At 58.1% G+C, this 24,166-nt stretch overlaps 1 protein-coding gene across 1 annotated transcript in view; it reads left to right on the forward strand.

Moving 5' to 3' along the window:
- Positions 1 to 3,077: 3,077 nt before the first annotated feature.
- The window catches only part of FAM131A (family with sequence similarity 131 member A), a 39,994-nt gene continuing 18,905 nt past the window's right edge, over positions 3,078 to 24,166 (forward strand). The window contains exons 1-2 of the mRNA XM_075938080.2: positions 3,078 to 3,273; positions 13,746 to 13,885. Coding sequence (XP_075794195.1) covers positions 3,243 to 3,273; positions 13,746 to 13,885 — 171 coding nt within the window. The 5' untranslated portion in view covers positions 3,078 to 3,242. The remainder of the gene's footprint in view (positions 3,274 to 13,745; positions 13,886 to 24,166) is intronic.

A 24,166-nucleotide genomic window follows, 5' to 3' on the forward strand; every position in this document is an offset into this window, starting at 1 on the left:
AGTCAGAACAAGTCCAGCAAAAATTCCATCTGGTACAATGCAGGGCTGTGTGTGTGTGTGATTCCATCTGGTACAATGCAGGGCCCCACATCGTGTGTTCTTTCCAGTCTAGTTCCCAATGCTCTAGCCTCTTCTCCGGCAGGCGCTTTGCACCATCTAATTGGCTGTGACAACTCTGCTCCTATTAGATCCAAGAAAGCTATTGAAAAGCCACAAAAAAGCTCCCATTGACTTCAGTGGGCTTTGGGAAAGAACATAAGAATGGTCCTGCTGGGTCAGACCAAAGGTCCATCTAGCCACAGTCTTCTCTTCTGACAGTGGCCAATACTAGATGCCTCAGTCATGAACAGACCAGGGAATCTTCAAGTCTGGCAAACAGGCTAGGGACACCATTCCTGCCCGTTCTGGCTAATAGCCATCCAGGGACCTATCCTCCATGTATCTAGCTTTTGAGCCCTGTAAAAGTCCTGGTCTTCACAAAATCCTCTGGCACAAAGTTCCGCAGGTTGACTGTGAGAAGAAATATTTCCTTTTGCTTGTTTTAAACTTGCTACCTCTTAATTTCATTGTGACCCTCTAGCTTTTGTGTTTTGGGTACCAGTCAATAACTTTTCCTTATTTACTTTCTCAACACCAGTCGTGATTTTTGTAAGGCTCATACCGTGTAGCATTTACAAGATGAAACAAATAATCTCCCCATAGCTTTGCTCAAATGGCAGAGGAGTTCATCACATGAAGTTAACATTGAAGCTCTTGGAATGTCAAGGTACCTCATCCATAAAGATCAGCCTCACGCAGTTCAGTGGACCGGCTTAGAAACAGACACGTTGCTCACCCCAGCAGCAATTTCCTGCACATTGTGTCCGGCGGCCCAAGTACAGGCAGGCCGGGGTCCCTCTCCTGGGCCCTTTTGTCCTGCAGCGTTTCATTTCCGCTCTCTGCCCTGGTTCTCTCCCCAGCCTTTTGCTGCCTGAATTTATCAGTACATTGCATCATGTGACACTCGGTCACCGGTGTGATACCTCTGTCAAAATACGCAGGTGGGCTGAGCGCCCCTGTGGATGTGATGGCTGGGTGGAAAATGTAGAGCAAAGAGGGCTGCAACCAGCTGTTTGTCCACAGAATAGGCACAGTGTGGGCACCAGGGCCCTGAACAGTCCCTTAATGTGCCTCAATCTTACGGGGCCCATTTGAGGGGTGAGGGGAGAGTTCAGCCTTCATGTTTTACTCCTTGGCCCCTGCTGAGCCTGCCAGCTGGGATGCCTGGTGAGTGCCCATGACCCTGGGCTCCGTGATGGGCACACTTGGCTTGCTAAACTGGGCCCAATGTCCCCTCCCCTGCACCACGTTTACATGGCAAAAACTCCCAGTGACTAGTGAGTTCAGCTGGCTGGGATCTGGCAGCCGAGAATTGAAAGACTCCATAACCCATTATTGATCACACCCGGAGCCAGCTGGGATTTATGACTCACAGCTAATACCAGGGACAACGTCCACATGATGAGCCATTGGAGTGGGGTGTGATCGATGCTGCTGAATGCTCTGCAGCCAGCTCTGGCTGTGCCCAGACTTTGCGGGAAGGAAATGACAAGCCACGAAATGGAAAAGCAGCACAAGCCCAGGCGGGTGACAGGTGCCGTGTTCGGTGCCATTGCGGAGGGAGAGGGGTTCTGCTGACATTTCTGGGTAAGTATGGCTACCCAGGGACCGGTGTGCCCAGCTGTCGCAAGGAAGGGCCTAGCTACTCTCCGCACAGCTGTGAGCCCAGCCCATCTACCTAGGGAGGAAGGGAGAGCGCAGAACGGAGGGTGGCCTGGGGCTTGCTGGCGAGGAAGCAGTGGCGAGGGTCAGCCCCACCAAGCAGGTTTTATTTTGTGTCCATGGGAAATGTCTCGCTGGAGGCCCTGTAGGGCTGAGTGCTGCACACGGGCAATCCCTGCCCCAAGGAGCTTGCAAGAGGCTGCCGGAAGGTGGGGAAAGAGTTTTCTCTCTGCAAATGGGGGGCTGAAAGCCAGAGATGGCCATGCAAGCAGGATGTGGCAATGCTGCACCTAGGGCCCTGGAAGCCCTAATGCCACTACCCCAGCCAGGTGGCCTGACCCAGCCAAGAGCAGGAGGAAACCTCTAGCCAGGCTGTGTTTGCTGGTGCAGGGGTGGATCTGTGATCTGTGCACTAGAGGGAGGTACTCGAGTAATGATAGGTCCCCATGATGGCCCAGCATCCCCCGACCCAGCTGGGCTCAGGGCTCTTTCGGGGCACCAGCCTCTCCTTCGGCATAATGGCACAGGTCGTGAATCCCCCAGGCAGGCCAAGGCGACAAAGCCGCTGCTCGGCCTGTAGTGAGGGCCCCGCAGCCTAGGACCATTGCAGGTTCAAACTGGCCTGAACCCCTTTAGCAGAAGCCAACTCCCTGGAGCACGAAGTAGGAACCTGGGTGATTTTAACTCCACCTGGGCCCACTGAAATGCCCAGTTATCCCAGGGTGGCTCGGCGGGGAGCAGGGGCCTGTGTGATCCCCAAGTGCCTGGCGGGGTTTCTGAGCTGCTAGGGGTGGCAGTGCTGCTGGAGGGGTGAAGGAGGGAGGGGGGCTTTGCTTGGGGGCTGCTGGTGGCTTTAAGACTAGTGGTTGTGGGGCAAGTCCCATTTCTGGCTGCAGACCTCCCCCCTGGGCGCCAGCTTCTCCCTCCCTTGGGGCTGGCTTGGGAGGAGGGCTGAAGGGAGCTCCCTGAGGGGCCCCCTACAGATCTCTTCCCCACGGGCACCCCCTTCCCCAGCACTGAGTGGGGGTTCAGGATAGTTTCCGACAAGCCGGCTGCAGCCCTCCCCCGGCCGGGTCCCAGCCTCCCCCTCCTCAAGGCCGGCTGGGGGCCGCGGGGTGGCTCCCTATGGGGCCGGCTGCAGCCCTCCCCCCGCCGGACACAGGGGCTGACGTGGGGGGGCGGGGCTGGGGGTAGCTCCCCGGGAGCCGCGCGCCCTGCAGCCCGCGCCCCGGAGGCGCTGCCCAGTGTGCTGAGCCCCGCGGCCGGGCCCCGGGCAGGCCGCTGGCCCCGGTGCTGAACCCGGCGCCGGTCCCCGGGCCTGGCCCCGCCCCGCAGCGCTGACGTCGCCGGGCGTGCAGCCGAGCTCGCCGCGCTCCGGGGCCGGCAGAGGCGGCGTGTGGCCGGCGGCGCCCATGCGGGTCTGCGGCGATGCGAGCGGGCTGCGCCGGGCTTCGCTCCCCGCCTAGCCGCCCCGGCCGAGCATGGGCTGCATCGGCTCCAAAGGCACCCTCGGTAAGGCCCGCGGGGTGCAGCGGGGGAGGCCGCCGCAGCCCGGCCGGGGGGGGGGGGGGGTCGCTAGCCGGGCGCGATCCGGCTGCGGCGGGGAGGCCGTGGCCAGGCACCCGTCTCCTTAGGAGACCTTCAGCTGCCCCGATCCGCGCCCGCGGGCGACGCGCTCCTCCCGCTCGGCGCAGCGGGGCCGCCGCTTCCCTGGCCCGGCTCGGCCGGTGGCCGCGGGGCGGGATCGCTGTGCCCTGCTGGCAGCAGCTGGCGTGCGGGGCAGGGCGCCCCGGTGCCTGGGGGGCGGGGGGGTCTGTGCGGCCCGGGCCCCACTCGCTTGCACCGGCGCCAAGTTGCGGGAAGTTGCTAGGAGGGAGGCGACCCCGGCCCCGGAGCGGGGAATCGCCCCCCCGGGAGAAAGGCTGGTTGGGTGAGCCCAGCCGCAGCCCCGGAGCCGGCTCTCGCTCCCTGCTGCATGAGCCTCTTGCGGGCTCCGGCTCCCAGCAGCTCCCAGCGCTTCCCGTCCCTAGCGGCGCCCCCTGCAGCGGGGGTGAATTTCCTGAGCCCTGGACTGCGGCCCCTCCCTCGGATAGAGATTCCTTCAGGGTCTGGGGCAAAGCCACTGAGCCCACAAAGCGCAAGGGCTGTTAGCGAAGGCCAGCCCCAGCCAGCAGGTGGCTAGGCCTGTCTGAGGATGGGCACCCTCTCCAGCAGCCCCTTCAAAACTCCCCCGCCTCTGAGGCCTGGGAATCCTGGTTCAATCCCAGTAGCTCCCAGGGTCCAGGCCAGCTGTGCCCAGATCCTTTGTCCCCTGCCTGGCTGGGGTGTACTGCCCCAGAGGGAAGGGACCCCTAGCCCCAGGGTCTCTCACAGTGTCTGCATCCTTGGTGCTGCATAATCCTCCCCCAGACTCGCTGCTGTCCGAGACCCTGTCCCAGGAGCGCTAGGGACCCCTGTTATCGAAGGGTTCGTGGCTGCTGTGGGCTGCTCGGGTGCCGTTACAGCCTCAGGGACTCCCGCTGTTTTCGAGAGGAAGGATGCTCTTGTGGTGGATAAAGCTCTAGATTCAGACGCCAGCCCGTAAGGGCCTGAGTGGGGTTAAGTGTTGCCTGGGCCTTGCAAGGGGGAGGGGGTTCAAAGCATACCCGGTGCCCTGCTTTGTCCCCTGCAGAGCCCTACCCTGGGCCTCCCTGTGCTCCCGCTTCCCCGGCTCCTTTCAACTTCCTGCTTCGGGAGCGTGTCTATGGCCTGTGGCACCGTCCTGTGGACACTTCCTGCACTGGCAGAGGGGGGTCCTGCCGGTGGAGTTAACGCACCTCTCCGAGAGTCGGTAGCTAGATGGATGGGAGGAGGCTTCTGTTGCCCTGGCTGCATGTCCACCAGGACTTAGCTTGGCTTAATTCTGGCGCCCGGGGTGTGGAAAGCTTCACAGTCCTGAATGGCCCCACTAAGCCAATCGTATTTCCTACGTGGAGACCAGGCCTGAGTTTCTCTCATTCTCTGTGGAGGCCTGACCGCTTTGCCAGCCCATGCATCTCTGGCCCACCAGTCTCCCCATCACTCAGCCTTAGGCGCAGTGTCCGTGCTCCCCACTTTCACCCTCCCCTTTAGTCTCCCCCATGCCCTACATTCCTGGGCCCCACAATACACCTTGCAACTGGCTTCATGCCGAACGCATCTACTCCCTTTTGGTCCTAGCTAGCTCACTGTCCTTAGTGTCTCTCTGCCTTTTCTGGCCCTTTGTTTTGGTCCCACCGTAAGTTAAAGTGGGTTTTTGTCCAGGGACGTCAATGGGAGCAGGATCAGGCCTGTCTTTCTGGTGCTCACCCAGCCTGCTCTGGCTCGGGCTGGGAGGAAGGCTCCCTGCTTTGGAAAAGCCTAGCACATTCCTGCGTCTCCCAGGTTAACTCTGCCTCGCTGTTTGCTTTGCTCCAAGGTCTATGCACCAGCTGTGCCTTTCATGCAGTGTTTGATGTAGCCTCCAGCCTGATTCTGTGCTGGGAGCTCAGCCCAGCAGCCGGCTCCTTCACTTGCTTTAAAAGCTGCCCCCTTAAATCAACTGTTTAAACACCCACCTCTGTAAAGGTGTTATTACACCAGACCCCTGGGCCTGATCCTGCAAGAACCTGCGCTCCCTCAGCTTCTGTGGACTTCAGTGGTGCTTGTGGGTGTGCAGCATCCTGCAGGATGGGGCTCTAATTATATCGCTGGCGCCCAGTGGGTCTCCTACACTCCCATCTTGCCATAGCGCCTGCCTCTTCCAAAGACTGCTTGCCTTCTCCCTTGTCGGCTCTGAAACAAAAGCTGCTCTGACAAGCCATCATTTAGGACTCCAATCATTTTCTCTGTTGTGCCATTCAGCCGGGTAATAGTAGGGCCATTAAAACCGCCTGTTAGCATGACGGTACCCGTGGCTTTTGCTGCTTACATGCTCCTCGGCTCTGAGTCTGGGGGCTTGACTCGGACCGGATTGGGAGGGTTCTCGTTACCTAGCAACTTATAACTAAACTGTGTCCGCTTGGGTACGCTTGGCTTGCCGGTAGCTCCTCTCCCCATTTGTTTGTTTCACTTGTTGCTTTGGGTCTGAAACCGAAGTGGGCAACTCCTCCCGGGCAGGGACTGTCGTCCACTCCGTGCCTACAGCACCGAGCACTGTGGCGTGGACCACGCAGCTGTCCCCACCATGGGATACTCTTTGGGGTCCCCGGTAGGTAGCCAGTGGTTACCCTGCCTCCCTCCCCCCTGCTGATATAACCAACCAACCTTCCTTCCTTCCTTCCTTCCACCGTGTCCAATTGACTGTCATCATCCCACCCCGCGGTGCAGGCATGAGCGATGCACTTGGCTCTCCTGGCAAGGATTCCGGCAAAGCCCTTTTTTGGCCTTAAGCGTCTGTTCTAGCTGTAGCACTGGGCCGGTTGTCACTCTCCTTGTGACGAGCTCCATTTAGCTGACAGCCGGCTTTTGCTTGGCACAGGGCCGTGACTCCCCGTGTGCTCTTAGCCTGGCCACGGGACATGTCCTGCTTTCCCACCCGAGACAGCGCACCCTGGGAGCGACACACGGCTGGCCGGGTGGAGTCCGAAGGGCAGGGGCCTGATTCTGCTGTCGCTGAAGCCAAGGGTAAAACTCCCAGGAGCTTTGGGTGGAGAGCAGGATCCAGGCTGATGTTGGAGCTGGACACCTCCTCTGGAGCTTCCTCCTATGGCTAGAGGCCGTTAGTCAGGATACTCCGGCTGGAGCATGAACCGTGGACAGGCTGTTCCGAGAGCTGGAGGCTGCTCCTTTCTCGTCCTCCAGCTGCTAACAAAGAAACGCTGAACCCCCCCAACTGGCCCCACCCTGTAGACACCACAACGTCTGTATGGAGGGTGCGCATGCATGCCATGCTCGCTACATACACCGTACCTCCGCTAACGTCGCAGCAGCCTGGGTCCCTGCCTGAGGTCATGGATGGGCGGCCGTGTCTTGGCAGCATTTAGTCATAACGTGGGCCCCTCCTGGACAGCTGTTGGACTGGCATCGTAATGCCAGGTCCGAGTCAGGAAAGGATCCCACTTCATTAGGTTTGGGATCTGCCCCTAGCATGGTGCAGCTGCCACTACTTTAAAAGTGGCTGCTCTATGCTGGCCATGGGGAGGGAGGCTTTGTGCTCTGTCCTGCCCCCCCAGCAAAATCTCTCAGCTCCCATTGGCCAGTTGAGTTGAGAGATTTTGCTGGCAGCAGGGGCAGCCAATAAAGCCTTCTCCTTCCCTCCCCCTCCCACCCTGAGCAGAGCCATGTGGAGCAGCTTGCGACTGAAGCCTTCAGGTTCCTGCAGGGCTGCTGGCTGGGAGCCATCTAGGTAAATGCCTCCCAGCCAGAGCCTGCCTCTGGCACCCACCCTCTCTTCCCTGCCCCGCCAGCTATCTGCCCCAGGCCATCACCCAAACCCTCTGTCACAGCTCCCTCCCAGACTCTGGACCCCCCTCCTAGAGCTCCTCCCCCAGGCCAGAATCCTCCCCTGCACCCATACCCCCTTCTGGACTCTGTACCCCATGCCTCTTCCCCAGATCACAACCCCCTCTTTCACCCAAACTCCCTCTCAGGCTCCACACCCCCTCCTGCCCTTCGGTCCCCTACCCCAAGCTCCCTTCTGCACCCAACCTCCGTCCCAGCCCCCACACCCTCTTGGTAGAAATGTGGCACGTGACCACTTGCCAGAATCTTGGAGTGGCCCCCCCCATTAAAAATTATTGCCCACTCCTGGACCTGAGGCTGGTGCCCCATTGCCCCGTCTGTGCCTCGCAGATAAATGTGTCATGTTCCGTGGGCTTGGGGCAGGGCCTCTTTGTGCCCTGTCCTACAGCCCACCCCACTCCCTGATGGTCTGGGCCAGCTACCAGCTGGGAAAGGGGGAGGCACAAATGAGACCTTTCCCGGCCTAAGTCCATTCTGTGCCCCTTCCCGTGTTAGCAGCGGGAGGTCACCTTTGCAGAGTGCTGGGGGTCGGCCCAGGCCCTCGCTGCTCGCCACGCTGGTGTGATTCCAGCGCTGGCTGACGCACATCGCCGCTCCCTGACCCCGCTCCAGCTGGCCGTGCGTGTCCAGAATCCCGGATGGCGGGGCTGTCTGTGCTGTGCCAGGGGGGAGGCTGCCCCGGGAGGAGGCGTGTGGGAACTGGCACCCAGCGCCTGTCTCCTGTCACAGCCCCGACATGTGCTCATCAGCCAAACCCGCTGCTCTGGAGGTACCCTCGGCTCCTGGAATATTAATGGCTGCCGGGTGGGAACATTGTGTCCCTCTATGGAACAGGCTGTAGCAGAATGCCAGCTCCTTGGAAGGACTCCTGGCTGGAAGGCACTTTCCCTTCCCCCGCCCTGCCGTGTGGCATCTATGCAGCGGGGCTGGCCCTCGCCTCAATCTGTGGGGCCCACAGCCGCTTCCTCCCCCACCACGCCCCACCCTCCTCCCGCCCCACCATGCACGGCTCAGTGCCTCCTCCCCCACTGTGCCCCACCCTTCTCACAGGGTCTTTCCCCTCCCCCACCCTACAGTCCTAGTGCTCCGTCCACCCCACTTGCAGAGTTCAGTGCCTCCTCCGTGCCCCACTGCCTTCCCCCTCCCTCCCTCCACTCCCCAGGGCTCAGTCCTGCCCCCTCCCCAAAAGGGGGCATCTTCCCTCTTCCACTTCCCCCATGGCCTGCAGGCCTCAGTGCCTCTTCCCTGCCTCCTTCCCTCTTCTAGTACCCGATCTGCCCTGCCCTGCCCTGCCCTGCCCTGCCCAAGGGACCAGTGCACCCTCCCATCCCTATCCTGCAAGGCAAGGGCCTCTCTCTCCCCTTTTCAGATGCCCATAGTGTTTGATCCCCCTTCCCCCTTGGCCTACAGGATTTGCTCCCCCGCCCCCCAGAGGGGATGAACAGGAGGATCGGGGCGTAGGATTGTCTGTGGTCAAGCACATGACAAATCAGGCCCTGTCCCCGGGACTTATGCCCAAAGCACCCCCACCCCTCCCCACTCTGCTCCTGGCCCCCAGCCCTGGTCTGTGCCCTGCTCCCCTCCTTGCCATGGCAACCCCATTTCTGGCCTCCCCGCCTGCATGCACATCCAGTCACTTGGGCAATGCAACCACTGCTGGGGTGGAACGTGGGACGTGAAGAGGGATCCTGTGGCAGGAACAACCTGAGGCAGCCAGGATATCCTTACGCGATTCGGGAGCTGGCCAGGTCTGCGTGGATTCTGTGTAACCACAACCGTGGACCTGTGTGTTTAGATCTCTCGAGGCCTCTTGTTCAGCAAACCTGAGTCTCCTTGTGCCGTGCTGGGATGCTGACTGAATGCCACCGGGGCCTTTTGCTGAGCCAGCCCTCCCTGTTTCTGCAACTGGCTGGTCCTGGGAGGTCTCCCATCCAAACTTGGACAGGCCCTGCCCCGGCTCAGCGCAGATGGGCTGCTGGTGGCTTGGCTCTATGCCTTCCTTCCTTTCTCTTGGGCGGCGAGCCCGGTGCACTGCCAGCTGCCACGGCACCCGCCCAGGGTCCCTGGCGCTGCTCCAGGATCACGGAGCGATTGGAGAGTGGGGGAGTAGAGCAGGGGGCTGGAGGGCCGGGCCCCCACCTAAAATGGTGCTCTCCAGCCCTGTGTCACAGCTCCTAGCAAGCCCGTGTTGTTCTCTCTCTCTCTCTGCATGTGTCATGGTGGATCCCCCAAAAGAGACAATGCAGCGGGTGGGTGACCTTAATAAAAAGCGCAGGAACCGGTGCTCTAAGAGGCAGCGCTGTCTATTGGTCTGAGCACAGGACTGGCATTGGCGCCTGCTTTCACCTGGGTAACTGGGGAATGATGCTGCCGGTTCCGGTTGAGGAGCCAAGCCCGGGGAAAGAAGAGACATTAATAACCCGGCAGACGCGTGTTGATGCTTGTGGGAGAAGTGGGCAAATCGGGGTGTGAAGGTGGCGTTGCTGGTGAAATGCGAGGGGTCAGTGCAGAGGACCTGGGATGAGATGCTCCCTCTTGCTGTGCCTGGCCTGGGGGTCTAACCCTAGCAGCAAGGGGTGCACCTGAGCCGCGCAGACAAAGAGAAAGCATTGCATGCTGGGAAACGCAGTCCCTGGCTGCAGCTAGGGTTGCCAAGTGTCCGGTTTTCTATCGGGCAGTCTGGTATTTGCGCCCTCTGTCTGGTAGAAAAATTCAGACAATACCAGACATGTGCAATGTCCGGTATTTTCTGAATTCCCGACTGGGTGCTGGACGGAAGCCTGGTGGGGGCGGGGGAGCGACTGGGAGGCGGGGCCGTGATTGGCCTGGGAGCCCTGTGGTCTCTCACAAAAGCCGGGCGGAGGAGGGTGGGGGCCGGAGGCCGGGACTCCCAGCCACTCCCCCCGCCTGGCTTTTGCATGCGACCAGAGGCTCCCCACACCGATCGCCTGGGAGCCTCTGGTTGTGTGTAGAAGCTGGGCGGGGGGAGTGACTCCCAGCCCCTGCCCCGCCCCCGCCCGGGTGCTGTCCAGGTGCCGGGTTCTGGGCCTCTAAGCAGGATGGACCCAGAGCGGGCAGAGCTCTGGAGGGGGAATAGCTCTATTCCCCTTACTCAGCGTGTGCCTCGTGCCTGCCACTGGCAGTGCTGCGTATAAAGCCAGGCCTTTGCCCTGGGCGGGGGGAGATACTGCACGCCGCTGGGGTAGCCCTCAACTCTGCACTACAGCACCCCTCCAGGGATGTCCCTGACACTGGCTGGCTGGCGGGGAGCCTCCGAAGGCTTCCTCCAGGGCCCAGCGGTGCTGAAGAATTTACAACCCAGAGGCAAGAGGAGGGTGAGATGGTCAGGCGGCTCCATGGGCAGGCCCGGAATCCTACGGACACTGGCCTGGCCGCCTCTCGCCTAGCAAGGCTGCCTGGCTTTCAGAGGGCAGCAGAGTAACTCCAGCAGGGGGCGGTGATGTCCCCGAGCAGCGTGAACGGGGGCTGAATTAACAGGGCGTGGGGCAGGGTAACAGGCTCAGGCCGGTTGCTTGGATGCCTTTTGCAGGTGTAGGGCTCTTTTGCACCTGCAGGCTGAAATGCAGCCCAGGTGCGGAGCTTAGTTACCAGGCCTGGGCTGGCCCCTCTGCACCAGCGGAATCGCTCCCTTCAGGAACCCGGCCTGATTTGCAGCCGACGTTTCCTAGGCGTCCGCTTCCATTTTCCCTGCTCGTCTCTGGGGAGGGAGATGCTGCTTGTGTGTTGGGGGCTCTGGGCCTTCCCTCGTGACCCGGGCAGCTGCGTAAACGAACCCACAACCTTGTCCCCGGGTCTCCCCTCACGGGCCGAATCCACATGATGCTGGGATGCAGCAGGCTGAGGCAAAGGGCTGATCCCGGTGCTGCCTGAGAGCCTCATGCTGAGAATCTGCTCTGCTCCCGGCCTGCACAGGGCTGGGTCCGTGCAACTAAGCCAGGGGAGCACAACACCCAGCTGTCTACTTACCTGCCAAGTCCAATGTTCGGAGCCCCTGGGTATCCCTGTGATGCCCCCCCTGCCGGAAGTGGAGGTTTTCCATGGTTCATCTGAGGGGTCTGGGTGACGTCCGCTCTTGCAAGGGAAGCCCGAGCCCCTCTTGTCAGGTATGTGGAGAGGACATGGGCTTTCCAGCCCTGAAGAGATGCCTTGAGAATCAGGCCCTTGTCATTTCACCCCTGCAGCGAGTTTTGGACAGTCTCAGACGCAGAATCCTGGCTCCCCCGACTGGCCTGGCCAGGGCGATTTCATAGCGTGCGGAGCAGGGCGCTTGAGCCGGGTGGTGCCTGGTCACCCCTTGAGCTGGGGGCTGGGCGGAGACAGAACCCTCAAGCCAAGCCCCGAGAAGCGCCTGGCATTCAGCCTGAGGCTGCACGGCCTGTGCATCGCTTATGCCCTGTGGCCGCGTAGGGCTGAGTGCAGACTTGCCCCCGGGCAGTGTGTTCTGGCCCCTTTCGTGCCTGTTCCGGCCCCTGCTGGGGACCCTGGACTCCAGTTGTGTGTAGCTTTGGAGGTCCCAGTTCAGCCTCTGGTGTTTTGGAAGGGCAGAAGGGCCCCGATCCTGCTAGGTGTTGTGCAAGCAGGTAACTAAGGGAGGGGCCCTGCCCCAGAAAGCCTGCTGATCTAAGCCAGCGAGACAACAGGTGGATACAAAAGACAGGCGGGCAGGGTAACAATGCGATGGTTGGGATCAGCGGCGCGCACCAGCTGCCTGATCATTTATGTTCCATCCGGTTGATACAAGAGAGAACAGTACAATTAGCGCCGACAGTATGTCTGCTAGGGAATCCAGCGGCCCTGCTCAGGGGTGTCTGGGCACGGCTGTGTGTGTGGGTGTGTGTGTGTGTGTGTGTGTGTGTGTGTGTTCATTTGCACGTGTGCATTTCTGCTGCTTTCGTTTGCTAGAAGAGTGCAAACCACCCCCGTATGCGAGTGGCAGGTTTGTTCCACACACGTACGCCTCCTGCCGCATTAGGGTTTGCCTGCGGTTTACATGGCACTGTGCTGGGCAGAACTTCATCAGGTGGACTCAGAAAATCCAGGCGGGGGCACCCTTGGGAAATGCAGAAGAGCTGCCTTGGATTTCGTGCCGCAAATACTAGTGCGGCACCCTACCCTCTTTCAGCACGCGGGCTGAAACCCACAAGGTGGTCTGTGCCCAGAGGTCCCTCTCTGAGGGACACTTAGAGGTTGCGCCAAGATAGTTACATCGGTGGGGAGGTCTGTGGAAAAAACCCAGGCTGTGTCTACATTGGCATGATTTTGCGCAAAAACATGCTGCCTGTCTACACTGGCGGGGAGTTCTTGCGCAAGGACACTGATGTTCTAATGTATGAAATCAGGGCTTCTTGCGCAAGAACTATGATGCTCCCGCTCAGGAATAAGCCCTCTTGCGTAACTGTTCTTGCGCAAGAGGCCAGTGGAGACAGGCAACATGAATTTCTTGCTCAAGAAAGCCCAATGGCTAAAATGGCCATCGGAGCTTTCTTGTGCAAGTGAGCGTCTACACTGGCATGGATGCTTTTGCGCAAAAGCACATCTCTTGCGCAAAGGCACATGCCAGTGTAGACGGTCTCTTGCGCAAATACTTTAACGCAAAAACTCTTGCGTTAAAAGTATTTGCACAAAATCTTGCCAATACAGACGTAGCCCCAGTGTTGGCCAATGCACTTGTACTGCCCTATGGCCAGGTGTAGATGCAGCTTTGTTGATGGAAAGCCTCAAGTTCTGTCTACACTAGAAACACTGCAGCGGAGCAGTACAGCCCTGGAAGGGGTGCTTAGGTCTCGGCTGTAAATTCACCCTTCCTAGAGGTGGAAGATTTTTTTTTTTTTTTGGTCTTGTCCTCCAGGTGTCCACACCAGGTCTAGTTCATCTTAATTCCATCCCTCAGGGCGTGACATTTTTTTCAGCTGAGTGAGGCACTGAAGCTGACCGAACTGCAGGGTATACCAGCCCCTGGCTGGGTCCTTCAAGGATATGAGGTTCCTATGCTGACCGAAGAACCCCAGCCCCACCTCCGGCATTGTCTGCATTGCAAGGCTAGGCCGGCCCACCCACGATGGGATAGTCTCCGGTGCAAACACAGCTGGGCCTCCATGCTGGCTGTGGGCAAGACACGTTTAGTGCCCGTTAATACTTGGACTAAACCATTGAACCAGCCTCTTCTCTCCTTTCTCGTTGCTCCTGCTCAATGGTACAAAAATGCTCTGCTCCTTTAGGGTCCCGCAGGCATGCTAACATTAACCCCTCGTCGCCACTGCCTGCCGCCTCCTGCTGGCACTTGGAGACCTTAGAAGTCTGGGGTCCCTGAAAGGGACGACTCAACCCCTGCCATTGCCCAGACTGGGAGATCTGGTCCCAGCAGAGCTCCCTCCCCCCTGCCCCGGGCAGAGCAGGAGTCGGTGGTGCAGAGCAGAGGGGATGCAGCTGGAGCGGGACAGCGGAGCCCCCCCTGCAGCAGGGTTCGGCTCCCGGAGGCTGATGTTTCTCTGCTCTCCCCGCAGTGGCCGTGGACACGACTTTGCACGTGGAGTGGAACGAGGTGAAGACCCTGCCTGCCCTCTCGCCCCTGGGGAGCACCAGGACGTCGCTGGTCCACAGGCTGGTCCGGCAGAGCTCAGTGGACAGCCAGGACTCTCTCGAGGTGCTGCACGTCTCGTCCCTCTGACTGGGGGAGGGTGCTCCTTAGGTGAAAGGAGAGCGGGTGGGAACTGGTGCAGCGGTTTGGGGCCGGGGCAAGTGGAGGGAGGGCCGTGCACGTAGCTTCTCTGCCTTGCCAGTTCCATTTGAAGCCAGGGATCAGTCACCTACCGCTTCTCTTAAGGCCTCAGCAGCTAGAGTCAGGCGTATCTATCACACAAGTCTTCCTCCAGCCCGACTCAGTGACACGTCGGCCTTGTAGGATGAGAACGGCGCCTGGGCTGCCCTCCCGTCATGGGCATGTGAGGCAAGGCTGGAACCTTTAGGCAGGGAGCCGCTGGCTGTGGTGGGACAGGGGGATGTTACTGGGTGACACCCCCCACCCCCAACAGTCCTTCCAGTCCCAAGTCTCTTCAGATCCTTTGAACCTGAGTCCTTAACTACCAGACACTTGGATTTCCCCTCTGGCTCACCAGCCCCGGTGATCAGTGTGCTTGCAGGACACTTATTTTGCACGGTTTGCATGACAGAGACCTGGTTGGTGTAAAAATAAAAGGTTTGCCCAATAGAAAAATCACAGGTTCAAAGAGGAACCAGTGAGGAAAAGCAAACCCAGGGAAGCTATTCAGCACCTTCACAGACACGCCCCCCCCCCAGCCTTCACACTTCTGTGTTAGTTAAAATCCCTTTTCTAATACAAGTTACCTCCTGAATCGGCATATTTTCCTAGCACGCCCACTTCATACAAGGGATCCAGCATTTCCCCAGCCCCACCCGTTTCTTGATTAAAAAAAACCCAGATGCAAGCTTGCTTTTAAAAAGTTCTAAGCCCCCCTTCCTCCCCCCCCTGCACTCCCGCCTTCTTTCTCCTGGCATGGTCATATTCAGTGTAAACTCCCTCCTCCCTTCAGTTTCCAAGACAGGGTGGGGTTTTTTGGGTTTTTTTTGCCAGTTTCAATGTCGTTCCATTCACTTTAGCGGTCCCCCATTGTCTGTCCCTGGCTGTTCCTTGGAGTCAGTTTTTTGGAAACATCAGGCTTGGGAGAAGCCCCCCTCCCCGTTCTGTGTTTGAAATTGTAGACCAAGTCAAGAGCTTAGTCTTTTACATACACAGATCGGTGGCCGCAGTCTGGATCCCTGTCGTATCAAGCCCATTGATTCAGTCGCTTGCTCTTTGGGGTTCGGACCCCCTGTTCTGCCCTTGGGGCGTCTGGCACCTGAGGGCCACAGCAGCATCTCGGCGGTTACGGTGTTGGAGGATTACAGCTCCCCCAGGTGCCCAAAATCAGGGGTGTCTGGGTCAAGTTTGGAGGCAGCTCTGTGCATGCTCAGTGACATGTGTGCCCCGCTTGCTCACACCCTCAATGTCCTTGTGTTGCCAGGGCTGCTCACATTCACTCCTGTGTGCCTCCTAGCTACTGAGGCCTGAAAAGGTGAGACCAGGGAAGGGAGCCCCAATCCCCATGTAACCCCCCCCCATGCTGCTCCAATGTCCATTCATCCGCCCCATCACCCTGAGCAACTATATAGCCCCCAAGTCGAACTGCCCTAGGTTGGGGCAAGGGGGTGGAATGTCCTCCCTCCCGCCCCAGCCGAAGCCATCAGCAAGTGCATCTAGCGCTGTACCCAGGGTGCTGAGCACTGCGGGGTCAGTGCCATGCTCCTGGGGTGCAGGGGGGCTGTGCTGCAGTGCTGCATGGGCTGGGCCGGGACCAGTGCTCGCAAAACGTGGGTGGGCCTGGTGTCTGCTCCTGCCTCCAGGCAGCTCCCCGCCCCCGCACCAGTCAGACCCACCTGCCTCCCAGTTCAGCACTCTCTCCTGAGTCGTCCCTAACTCCGGCCCTTTGCCTTGGAAGGATTCCTAGCGTCCCAGGCCAGAAGGAACCACCGTGATCTTCCAGTCTGGCCTCCCGGGTCACGCTTCCCCCCGTGATTCCTAGAGCAGAGCTGCTAGAGAAGCAGCCCCTAGTGCAGGGGTGGGCAAAAGGGCCTCGGTGGGCTGGATCCGCTCCCCCACACCCAGGCCAATTGGGGCTTGGGGATGGGGGGGGACGCGCACGAAGTTTCCTCCGCCCTGCACGCGACACTCAGAAGCACCGCGCGCTCCTGGCAGGGTGGGAGGAGACTTTGCGTGCTCCGCCCCCAAGCCCTGATTGGCCTGGGAGCAGATGGGGGAGCACGCAAAGTCTCCTCCCACCACCAGGGGCGTGGGTGCCTAGGGAGAACCTCTGGGGGGGGGGGGCAAAGACTTCACACCCTGCCCCACCCCCAGACCAATCATGGTCTGTGGGTGAGGAAGCAGGGAAGTATTCTGGCCCGCCCCTTCTGAAGTGGCCCCGGCCAAAACTTATTGCCCACCCCTGCCCTAGCCGTTTAACAATTGTCCGCAGGGAAGAACTCCCCCTGACCCCGGGCCAGTTTTTCCAACAGTTCATTAGCCTCACTGTTAAATTGGCATCTTATTTTCTGTCCCCAAGGGGGGACCTTTCTCTGCTAGCCTGACGAGCCTGTTGTTCAGTGTTTGCTCCCCATGTAGACACTGCTAGACAGCACTTGCCACCCCTTAACCTTCCCGTTGTGACGCTAACTACGCTGAGCTTTGTAATTGTGTCACTGTCAGGTGGCTTCTCTCCTCCTTGCATCATCCCCATGGCTCTCTTCTGACTCCCAAGGGATCAGCCACCTTCTTGCCCGGTGGGCACCAGAACTGGGCACCAGAACTGGGCACAGTGAGCCATCCGTGTCCAGGGCCGCATAGAGAGAGGCTACACAGCCTCTCGCTGCTCCTCCCGATTATCCTGTTTACACAGCCTGGGATCTCATTAGCTCATTCGGCTACAGGGTCACACTGGGAGCTGTGCGCTGCTGATTCACTGCTATAACCCCCCAAAGCTTTGTCAGAGTCACCGCTTCCCAGGAGCGAGTCCCCACCCTCCCTACGCTTGTTCCCAGAGCGAGAGATCGACATGTAGCTGTATTACAACACATCTTGTTTGCTTGTGTCTCGTTTACCAGTCTCTCGGCATCCGCATCCAGTCCTCCTCCTCCTTTACCCCTCCCCAAAATGCGTGTGTCGTCTTGGTCGGGGTGATGTTGTGTTTTCTTTTCGGTTGCCAAGGAAAGCGTTAAATAGCATAGGGCCAAGAACCAATCCCTGCAGGACCCCACTGGAAACACCCCCGCTCCATGGCGATTCCCCGTTTACACTGACATTTTGAGACCCCGCAGTTAGCCAGTTTTTAATCCCAGTAATTTGTGACGTGTTCTTTGTATATCATTCTGTTTTTTTAATCAACATATTGTGAAGTCTAAGGGTGTGTCTGGACTACAGGTTGTTTTTTTTTTTTTTTTAAAGTGGCCTTTTTTCCAAACAACTTCCCCTGCGTCTAGACGGCTGCTGCGTTCTTTCGAAAGTAAATCAAAAGGAAGCGGCAGTTTTTCTGACCACGGAAAACCTCATTTTATGAGGAAGAACGCCTTTTTTCGAAAGCGCTCTTTTGAAAAAAGGCACTATGTACTGCAAACTGTGCTTTTTCGAAAGAGAGCATCCAGACTGCCTGGGTGCTTTTTCAAAAGTACTGGTTGTAGTCTAGACGTCTTTTTTGAAAGAGGCTTGCAGTCTAGACATAGCCTAAGTCTATTACATCAACACTATTATTACGTTCGTCAACCAAACTTGTAATCTCATTAAAAAATCAGGTTAGCTTGACAAGATCTGTTTTCCATAAGCCCATGTTGCTTTGCATCAATTGCATTGCCTCCATTTTTAATTCTTTATTAATCTAGTCCCATCTCCGCTGCTCTGTTCTCTTTCCTGGGATTGTTGTCAGCCTGACAGGCTAATAATCACCTGGGCCGCCCTATTCATCCTTCTGAAATATTGGCATAACACTGGCTTCCCTCCAGTCTTCTGGAACTTCCCAGTGTGCCAAGATTTATTGAAAGGCAACATTAATATGCCAGTGAGTTTAACAGGCAGCTCTTTTAAAACTCTTGGATGCATTGTTTGGACCTGCTGATTTTAAAATGTCTAAGTTCAGTGGCTTCTTTTTCACATCATCCACAGCTACAGAAAGGGAAGGTGTTTCCCCCAAATACAGAAGAGAAATATTTATTGAACAATTTTGCCTTTTCTGCATTATTATTGATAAAGAGCATGGAGAAAGGTTGTTCTCAGTGGTGACAGAATGAGGAGCAGTGGTTTCAAGTTACAGTGGGGGAGGTCTAGGTTGGATATTAGGAAAAACTATTTCCCTAGGAGGGTGATGAAGCACTGGAATGGGTTACCTAAGGAGGGGATGAAATCTCCATCCCTAGAGGTTTTTAAGTCCCAGCTGAGATGATTTAGTTGGGGTTGGTCCTGCTTTGGGCAGGGAGCTGGACTCGATGACTTCCCGAGGTCTCGTCCAGCCCTAGGATTCTATGAATTCTACTGTTTCCATCTACTTATGGTCTATTATCAGTGTCAGGGTTCTTTTTGTTCCTAATATATATTTTAAAAAACTCTTATTGTCCATAACTTCACTGGCCTCACATTTCTCTTCCCTTAGCAATTTGCTACAAATTCGAAGTTCTGATTTATATTCATTATTATCAGCTTCCCCTTTCATCCTTTTAGTCTTCTTCCAAATTTTTATAGCTGCCTTCACTTTCCACTAAATCAGGTCTTTTTTTAAACCTGCATGGCCGCCTTCCTCCGTTGAAGCATTGTGGCTTTTTGGCCATCGACTACCGTGTTCTTAAATCATTCCTAATTATCATTCAAATTTTGATTAGAGTCTTCCTCCCAGCTGATTTGGCTCCTAATTATTTTCAGCTTTGTCACATTGGCTCTGTTAAAGCACTGAAGGGTGTGTGTGTCTATATATAATTGTGCTGATCTGGACTTTATTTCACTTGCAAATTATAAATGTGATCAAATCACGATCATTTGTAGCTAAGTGACCATTCATTTTTAGTTCTGTGGCAAGATGCTCTTTAACTGTTAGGATAATAAAAGTTAAATGTAGAATTCCTATCACATTCTGAGTTAGGATCTTATCAACTATAATGATTCAAACTTCCAAGGATGTTTTAGTGCTGGCAGCATGAGATCTATAGCATATATCACTGACATTGAAGTCCACCGTGATCATCCTATTTTTAGCTTACATGTGTACAGATAGGTGCGTAAGGAGGTGGTCACCTTGTTTCCATGTGATTTGATGGTCTGTAGCAGACACCAGCTACTGTCTGGTGCTTTATCTGTTAGAACATGAACCCTCCGCCTTCCAGATAATTTCTTCTGACGTGGCGTAGGAAAGGGAGAGGAGGAGGAGGATGGGTGGAAACATGGGGTGCCTAGGGTGGACGCTGAACTTCAATAGCTCAGCCTCTTCCCCTCACTGGTCTGGCTTGTAGGTGGCTTTGTCCCCTGGGACTGACCAAGCTGGTAGAGATGATAGTAAAGTGATTGCCAGTATAGGCTAGGATTCTTCCCAGAGCCCACCATGCAGTGAGGGGGTCCAGGGGGCCCATGCTCACCTTGTTCCTGCCAGCCTCCCTTTGAGCAGGGGAGAGACCCTGCTGAGCTCTGAACATGGGTCTAGCATGAAGCCCCGAACTCAGCAACCCCCAGGTCAGCCCCGGGGAAACCCACCTTGATTTCCTTCTGCTCTCCTGGCTAGGGATGTTAAACATTAGATTAATCAACATTATTAGATTAACATTAGATTAATCAACTAGTGGATGGAAATTCCAGCGACTATTCGATTAGTTGATAAGGGTGCTTCCGCTTTGAAATGTAGTAAGAGCCACCCAGCTGTCCCCAGGCGCCAGGTGGCACTTTTGCTTTGAAATGTACAAGAGCCCCAGTGGGAACGTTTCAAGGGTGGAACGCTGCCGCTGCACCCCACCCCCTCCCATGGAGCTGGAGCTGGGGGGAACTGGCTTTTAAACCTGCTCCCCCCAGGACGTCTTTCTCTCCCCCCCCCCCGCTGCCTCTTTTTGATAGAGGCAGCAAGGGGGTGGGGGGGAAGCAACTAGTCGACTAGTGTGTTGATTAGTTGATAGTCGCTTACATCCCTACTCCTGGCGCACCCTGTGAAGGCTGCAGGGACATGAGGCAGAGAGGCCTGGGGAGAATGGTGGAGGCTGAAGTCTGCATCTCTCCCTGTAGGTCAGAGCCCTTGCAGCCCCCCGATCTTCAGAGGTGCTTGTGGGGAAACTCAGCAGCATTCACCACCTCCCCAGGGCTCCCACGTGTGGGAGGAGGGTGCCCTTTCCCAGGGCCTGGCCCAGGCTGCAAATTTTGGGATGTGCATGGGAGGCGGCCCGTGTTAGAAATTTATACTGGGCCTGAAAAAACGATGCTTGGCCCCTGCATCTCCACCCCCTTTGATGAGAGAGCCGAAATGTAGCTTTAGAGCTCACCCAAGCTTGCCATTGGGGGGGAGGGAGCTGCATGAGAAAACAAACCCCCTCAGAGTGAGGCAGAGCGGGTTGTGCTTAGCAGGGTCAGCTGCCTGTCACCTCCAGCCTGGTAGCCCCTCAATCCCCTCCTCCAGGCAACGCCAGCCCTTCCTTTGTCTTGCAGGCTAACGATAGGAATAGCTCCCTCCCTGAAGCCCTCTGAAGGGTTCCCCTGTAGAGTACAGCCCCTTGTCCACTGACCACCCCCAGGAATCCCAGGTCTGCTGTCCCCATGGGGCCAGTGCACACCCCAGTGTGTGGGATTCAGCTCTGTGCTTAGCACTGTGGCACCGGAGATACAGTCGGAGTGAACCAAGGAGATACTGAATATCAAAGATTCAAGTGCGAGGGAGCAAGGGTACTGGAACCAAGAGGTTACACAGGAAATAAACTTATAACATGCTTTCTGGAGGAGCAGGCTGACCTGGCCAAAGCCTTTTCCCTCATGGCCCAAGTCCCTGTCAGTATTTTAGCCAAGGCCTGACCTGGTCCCATTTTCCTGACTGGTCACTTGCTGCTCACTTAGGCACGGTGTTTCCTTTACAGCTCAGCAGAGAGACAGGTGAATAAACATCCCTTGTCATCTCGGCTGTGATAGTGTGATGTAGTGAGGGTTCGGTCCACTCGCCGGGCGCTATGCTTGGGCGGTGGGTGCCCCCTGCTGGCCTCTCTCTGTAAGCACTGCCCAGCGGGGGGTTGCCCTGAGGTGTAGACCATGGCCCTCACCTGAGAGGGAAGGAGTTTGAACAAAGGAAGGGGGTGGTTTGGGGAAGAGTTAGTCTTGGCTGGGAAGAAGTGGAGAGAAGAGACTAAGCTGAGTACTGGGTAGGGGTCCACAGGCCCCCAAACTCCCCAAGGGGTCTGAGGCTCCCTGACCCCTCACTTCGATGCCCACATAGAACCGGGCTGTGCTGTACCTCGCAGAAGCAATAAGCCCTGTCTATTCTACCAGCCAGCAGAGTCTCATCTTGCTGTAGACGGGGTGCAGGATCGGAGGGTCCCGACACGCCGTCACAGGTAGACAGACGCCAGGCCACGTTGGCTGTACACATAACTCCTCGTGCGGTGTCTGTGCGTACTGGTCACACCAGTACTAATGACCGGTGGGAGCCCAGCTTTCAAGTAGGCCCTCTCACAACAGTCTTTGGTGAACCAGAATGGGCAACCCTGAATCGGGAAATGCCTGTAACCACACTTGCCAGTGGAGATAGGGCAGGGCGAGTGGAGTGGCTGCCCCGGGCCCCGTGCTTCAATAGGCCCCGCGCCAGCGCCAGGGGCGGACTGGCCTGGCGGGATACCAGGAATTTCCCGGTGTGCTGTCCGCCGAAGGGCCGGCTGGCAGCTGCTGGAGGAGGAGGGAGATTGTGATGGGGCGCCTCAGCCCCACACTTTAATTCCCCGGTGCCGGCCAGTATGGGCCATGTGGGGCTGAGGGAGCGCATGCATGGCGTGCTGAAACGCTTTGCAACAGCTGAGAGGGGAGATGCTCAGGCATGGCATGAATTCACGTCCCGGGACTTTAAAACCGCGTGGCCCAGTGTTGCACCGCTCAGTTCGGCACATGGTCTGGAGCCTGGGCCCGGGTCGCGGCTGCCCTGCAAACTGGAAGGCAGAAGGTGAATGGCAAAGGAAGAGGCTTGTGCTGAGGGGAGGGGGGCAGGTCAGGAGAAGAAAGGGGAAGGCACCAAGGGGTTGTGCGGAGGAGAGACAAATGCCATGGGGCCAAGTGGAGACCATGAGGAAAAGGGCAGGAGGGGAGGTGTCAGTGGGAGGGGGGACAGGGTGATGCTGGGAGAGGAGAGGGTAAGGGCATTGGGGGCTAAAGGGGGGAGGGGAGGCTTGAAAGGAGGAGTGGGCATGAGGAAGGTGCAGATGGAGCAAGGCGTGTGAGGGCACAGGGGCATGAGAGGAATGGGGGCAGAGGGTGGTGAGGGGGTGGGCACCAGGGAAAAAGAGAGCAAAGGGGCAGGGCCAGTAAGGGAAGGGGAGGCACCAAGAGGGTGCAGGGGTAAGAGAAGGTGCAGGTGCCAGGAGATTCTGGGGGTGAAGCAGAAGGGCAGACACCTGCAGAGGAGGGACCAGCACCAGAGGAGAGAGGCAGAGCAGGTGTGTAGAGGGAGATGTTAGAAGAGGGGATGAGCAGGGGCAACTCACGTGATCAGAGTGGGGCTACTGCAGGAGTGGGCACAGGAGGTGCCTTTTTTCTCCAAAGGGGGGGCCCCGTGAAATTGTGCTGCCCTGGGCCCTGCAAAACTCACATCCGCCCCTGCCACTTCCATTGGCATGGAGGGGGTCTTGGGTTACACCCTGCCACATGGTTTGTGTGTGGAGGAGCTCCCTGCGGCTTTCGGCATTGGTATTCCTCAGTGACTGAGAACACAACCTCCGGTACCCCCGGTGCCCTGGCCCCACATGCACACCCTCCGTCCTCGCCATCCCCTCATTTCCCTAATGCACAGCCCGCTCTGGCCCCATGCACACATTGCCCATCTGGCTCGCAGGGTGCAGAGCATGGGGAGAAGGGGGTCCCAGTCCCAAGGCGCTGCTGATCCGGACAGGGTGGCCGTGTGTTATTCCCTGGCGGGAGGTGCCCCAGGATCTGAAGCCCAGAGGAGACTAAGGTCTCGGCACCTGGAGATGCCTGAGCGTAGAAGCCACGCCACTCGGTCAGCCACCCTCGCGCTGGGGTAAGCAGAGCCCCTACCCGTGGCAGGTGGCGTGGTGCCTGTGCTGAGCAGACTTGGGCTTTTGCCGTGGGGGGAAGGGGAGGAACCACGGGGAGCCCCAGGGATCAGGTCGCTGGGGAGTTGGATCGTGGCCCTGGAGTTCTCTGGCATTCCTTTTGGCTCCCTTATGGCTGCCTCTGACCCAAGCCTCCATCTTCTGCCCCCTCAGTCTTTCCCCCACACCCCTGCCCCTCCTGTGCATGTTGAGATGCAGCCTCGGTCGTAAGCCGCAGTTTTGGCCACGACTGCGCTTTAGGGCAGGGCCTGTTTCCTGGACGCCTGTGCGTGGAGTGCCTGGTGCACTGGGCTCCTCCCATGGGGCAGCGAGACAAGTAGCCAGAACCCCCATGCGTTGCCCGTCCCAGGGAGCGGCAGAAGTCAGTGCCCTGAACCTGGGACTGGATTGTGGGGTGCTCTTGGCTCAGTGGGGTGGACCCCTGGGGCAGAGCCAAGCGCAGTGAAGTGGGGTATCTCAGTAACCTGCCTGGCCTATGACAGCCCCTGCCCGGAGCTCAGCCAGCAAGGGAGCATGTGGCCTGCCTGCACCCAGGGACGCAGCGTGGATTGCATAGGAGACACCCCGGGCGTCTGTGCAGTGTCAGTGCCCTGACAGCTTCACCTGCTGGCCTGGATCCCCCCTGGCCCGGCCGGGGCATCGCCATTCCCTGGGGTCCCCCCTGGCCCGGCCGGGGCATCGCCATTTCCTGGGGTTCCCCCTGGCCCGGCCGGGGCATCGCCATTCCCTGGGGTCCCCCCTGGCCCGGCCGGGGCATCGCCATTCCCTGGGGTTCCCCCTGGCCCGGCCGGGGCATCGCCATTCCCTGGGGTCCTCCCTGGCCCGGCCGGGGCATCGCCATTCCCTGGGGTTCCCCCTGGCCCGGCCGGGGCATCGCCATTCCCTGGGGTCCCCCCTGGCCCGGCCGGGGCATCGCCATTCCCTGGGGTCCTCCCTGGCCCGGCCGGGGCATCGCCATTCCCTGGGGTCCTCCCTGGCCCGGCCGGGGCATCGCCATTCCCTGGGGTCCCCCCTGGCCCGGCCGGGGCATCGCCATTCCCTGGGGTCCCCCCTGGCCCGGCCGGGGCATCGCCATTCCCTGGGGTCCTCCCTG

The sequence above is a fragment of the Pelodiscus sinensis genome, chromosome 10 (genome assembly GCF_052426305.1).
Source record: "Pelodiscus sinensis isolate ZL-2025 chromosome 10, ASM5242630v1, whole genome shotgun sequence".
Taxonomy (NCBI): domain Eukaryota; kingdom Metazoa; phylum Chordata; order Testudines; family Trionychidae; genus Pelodiscus; species Pelodiscus sinensis.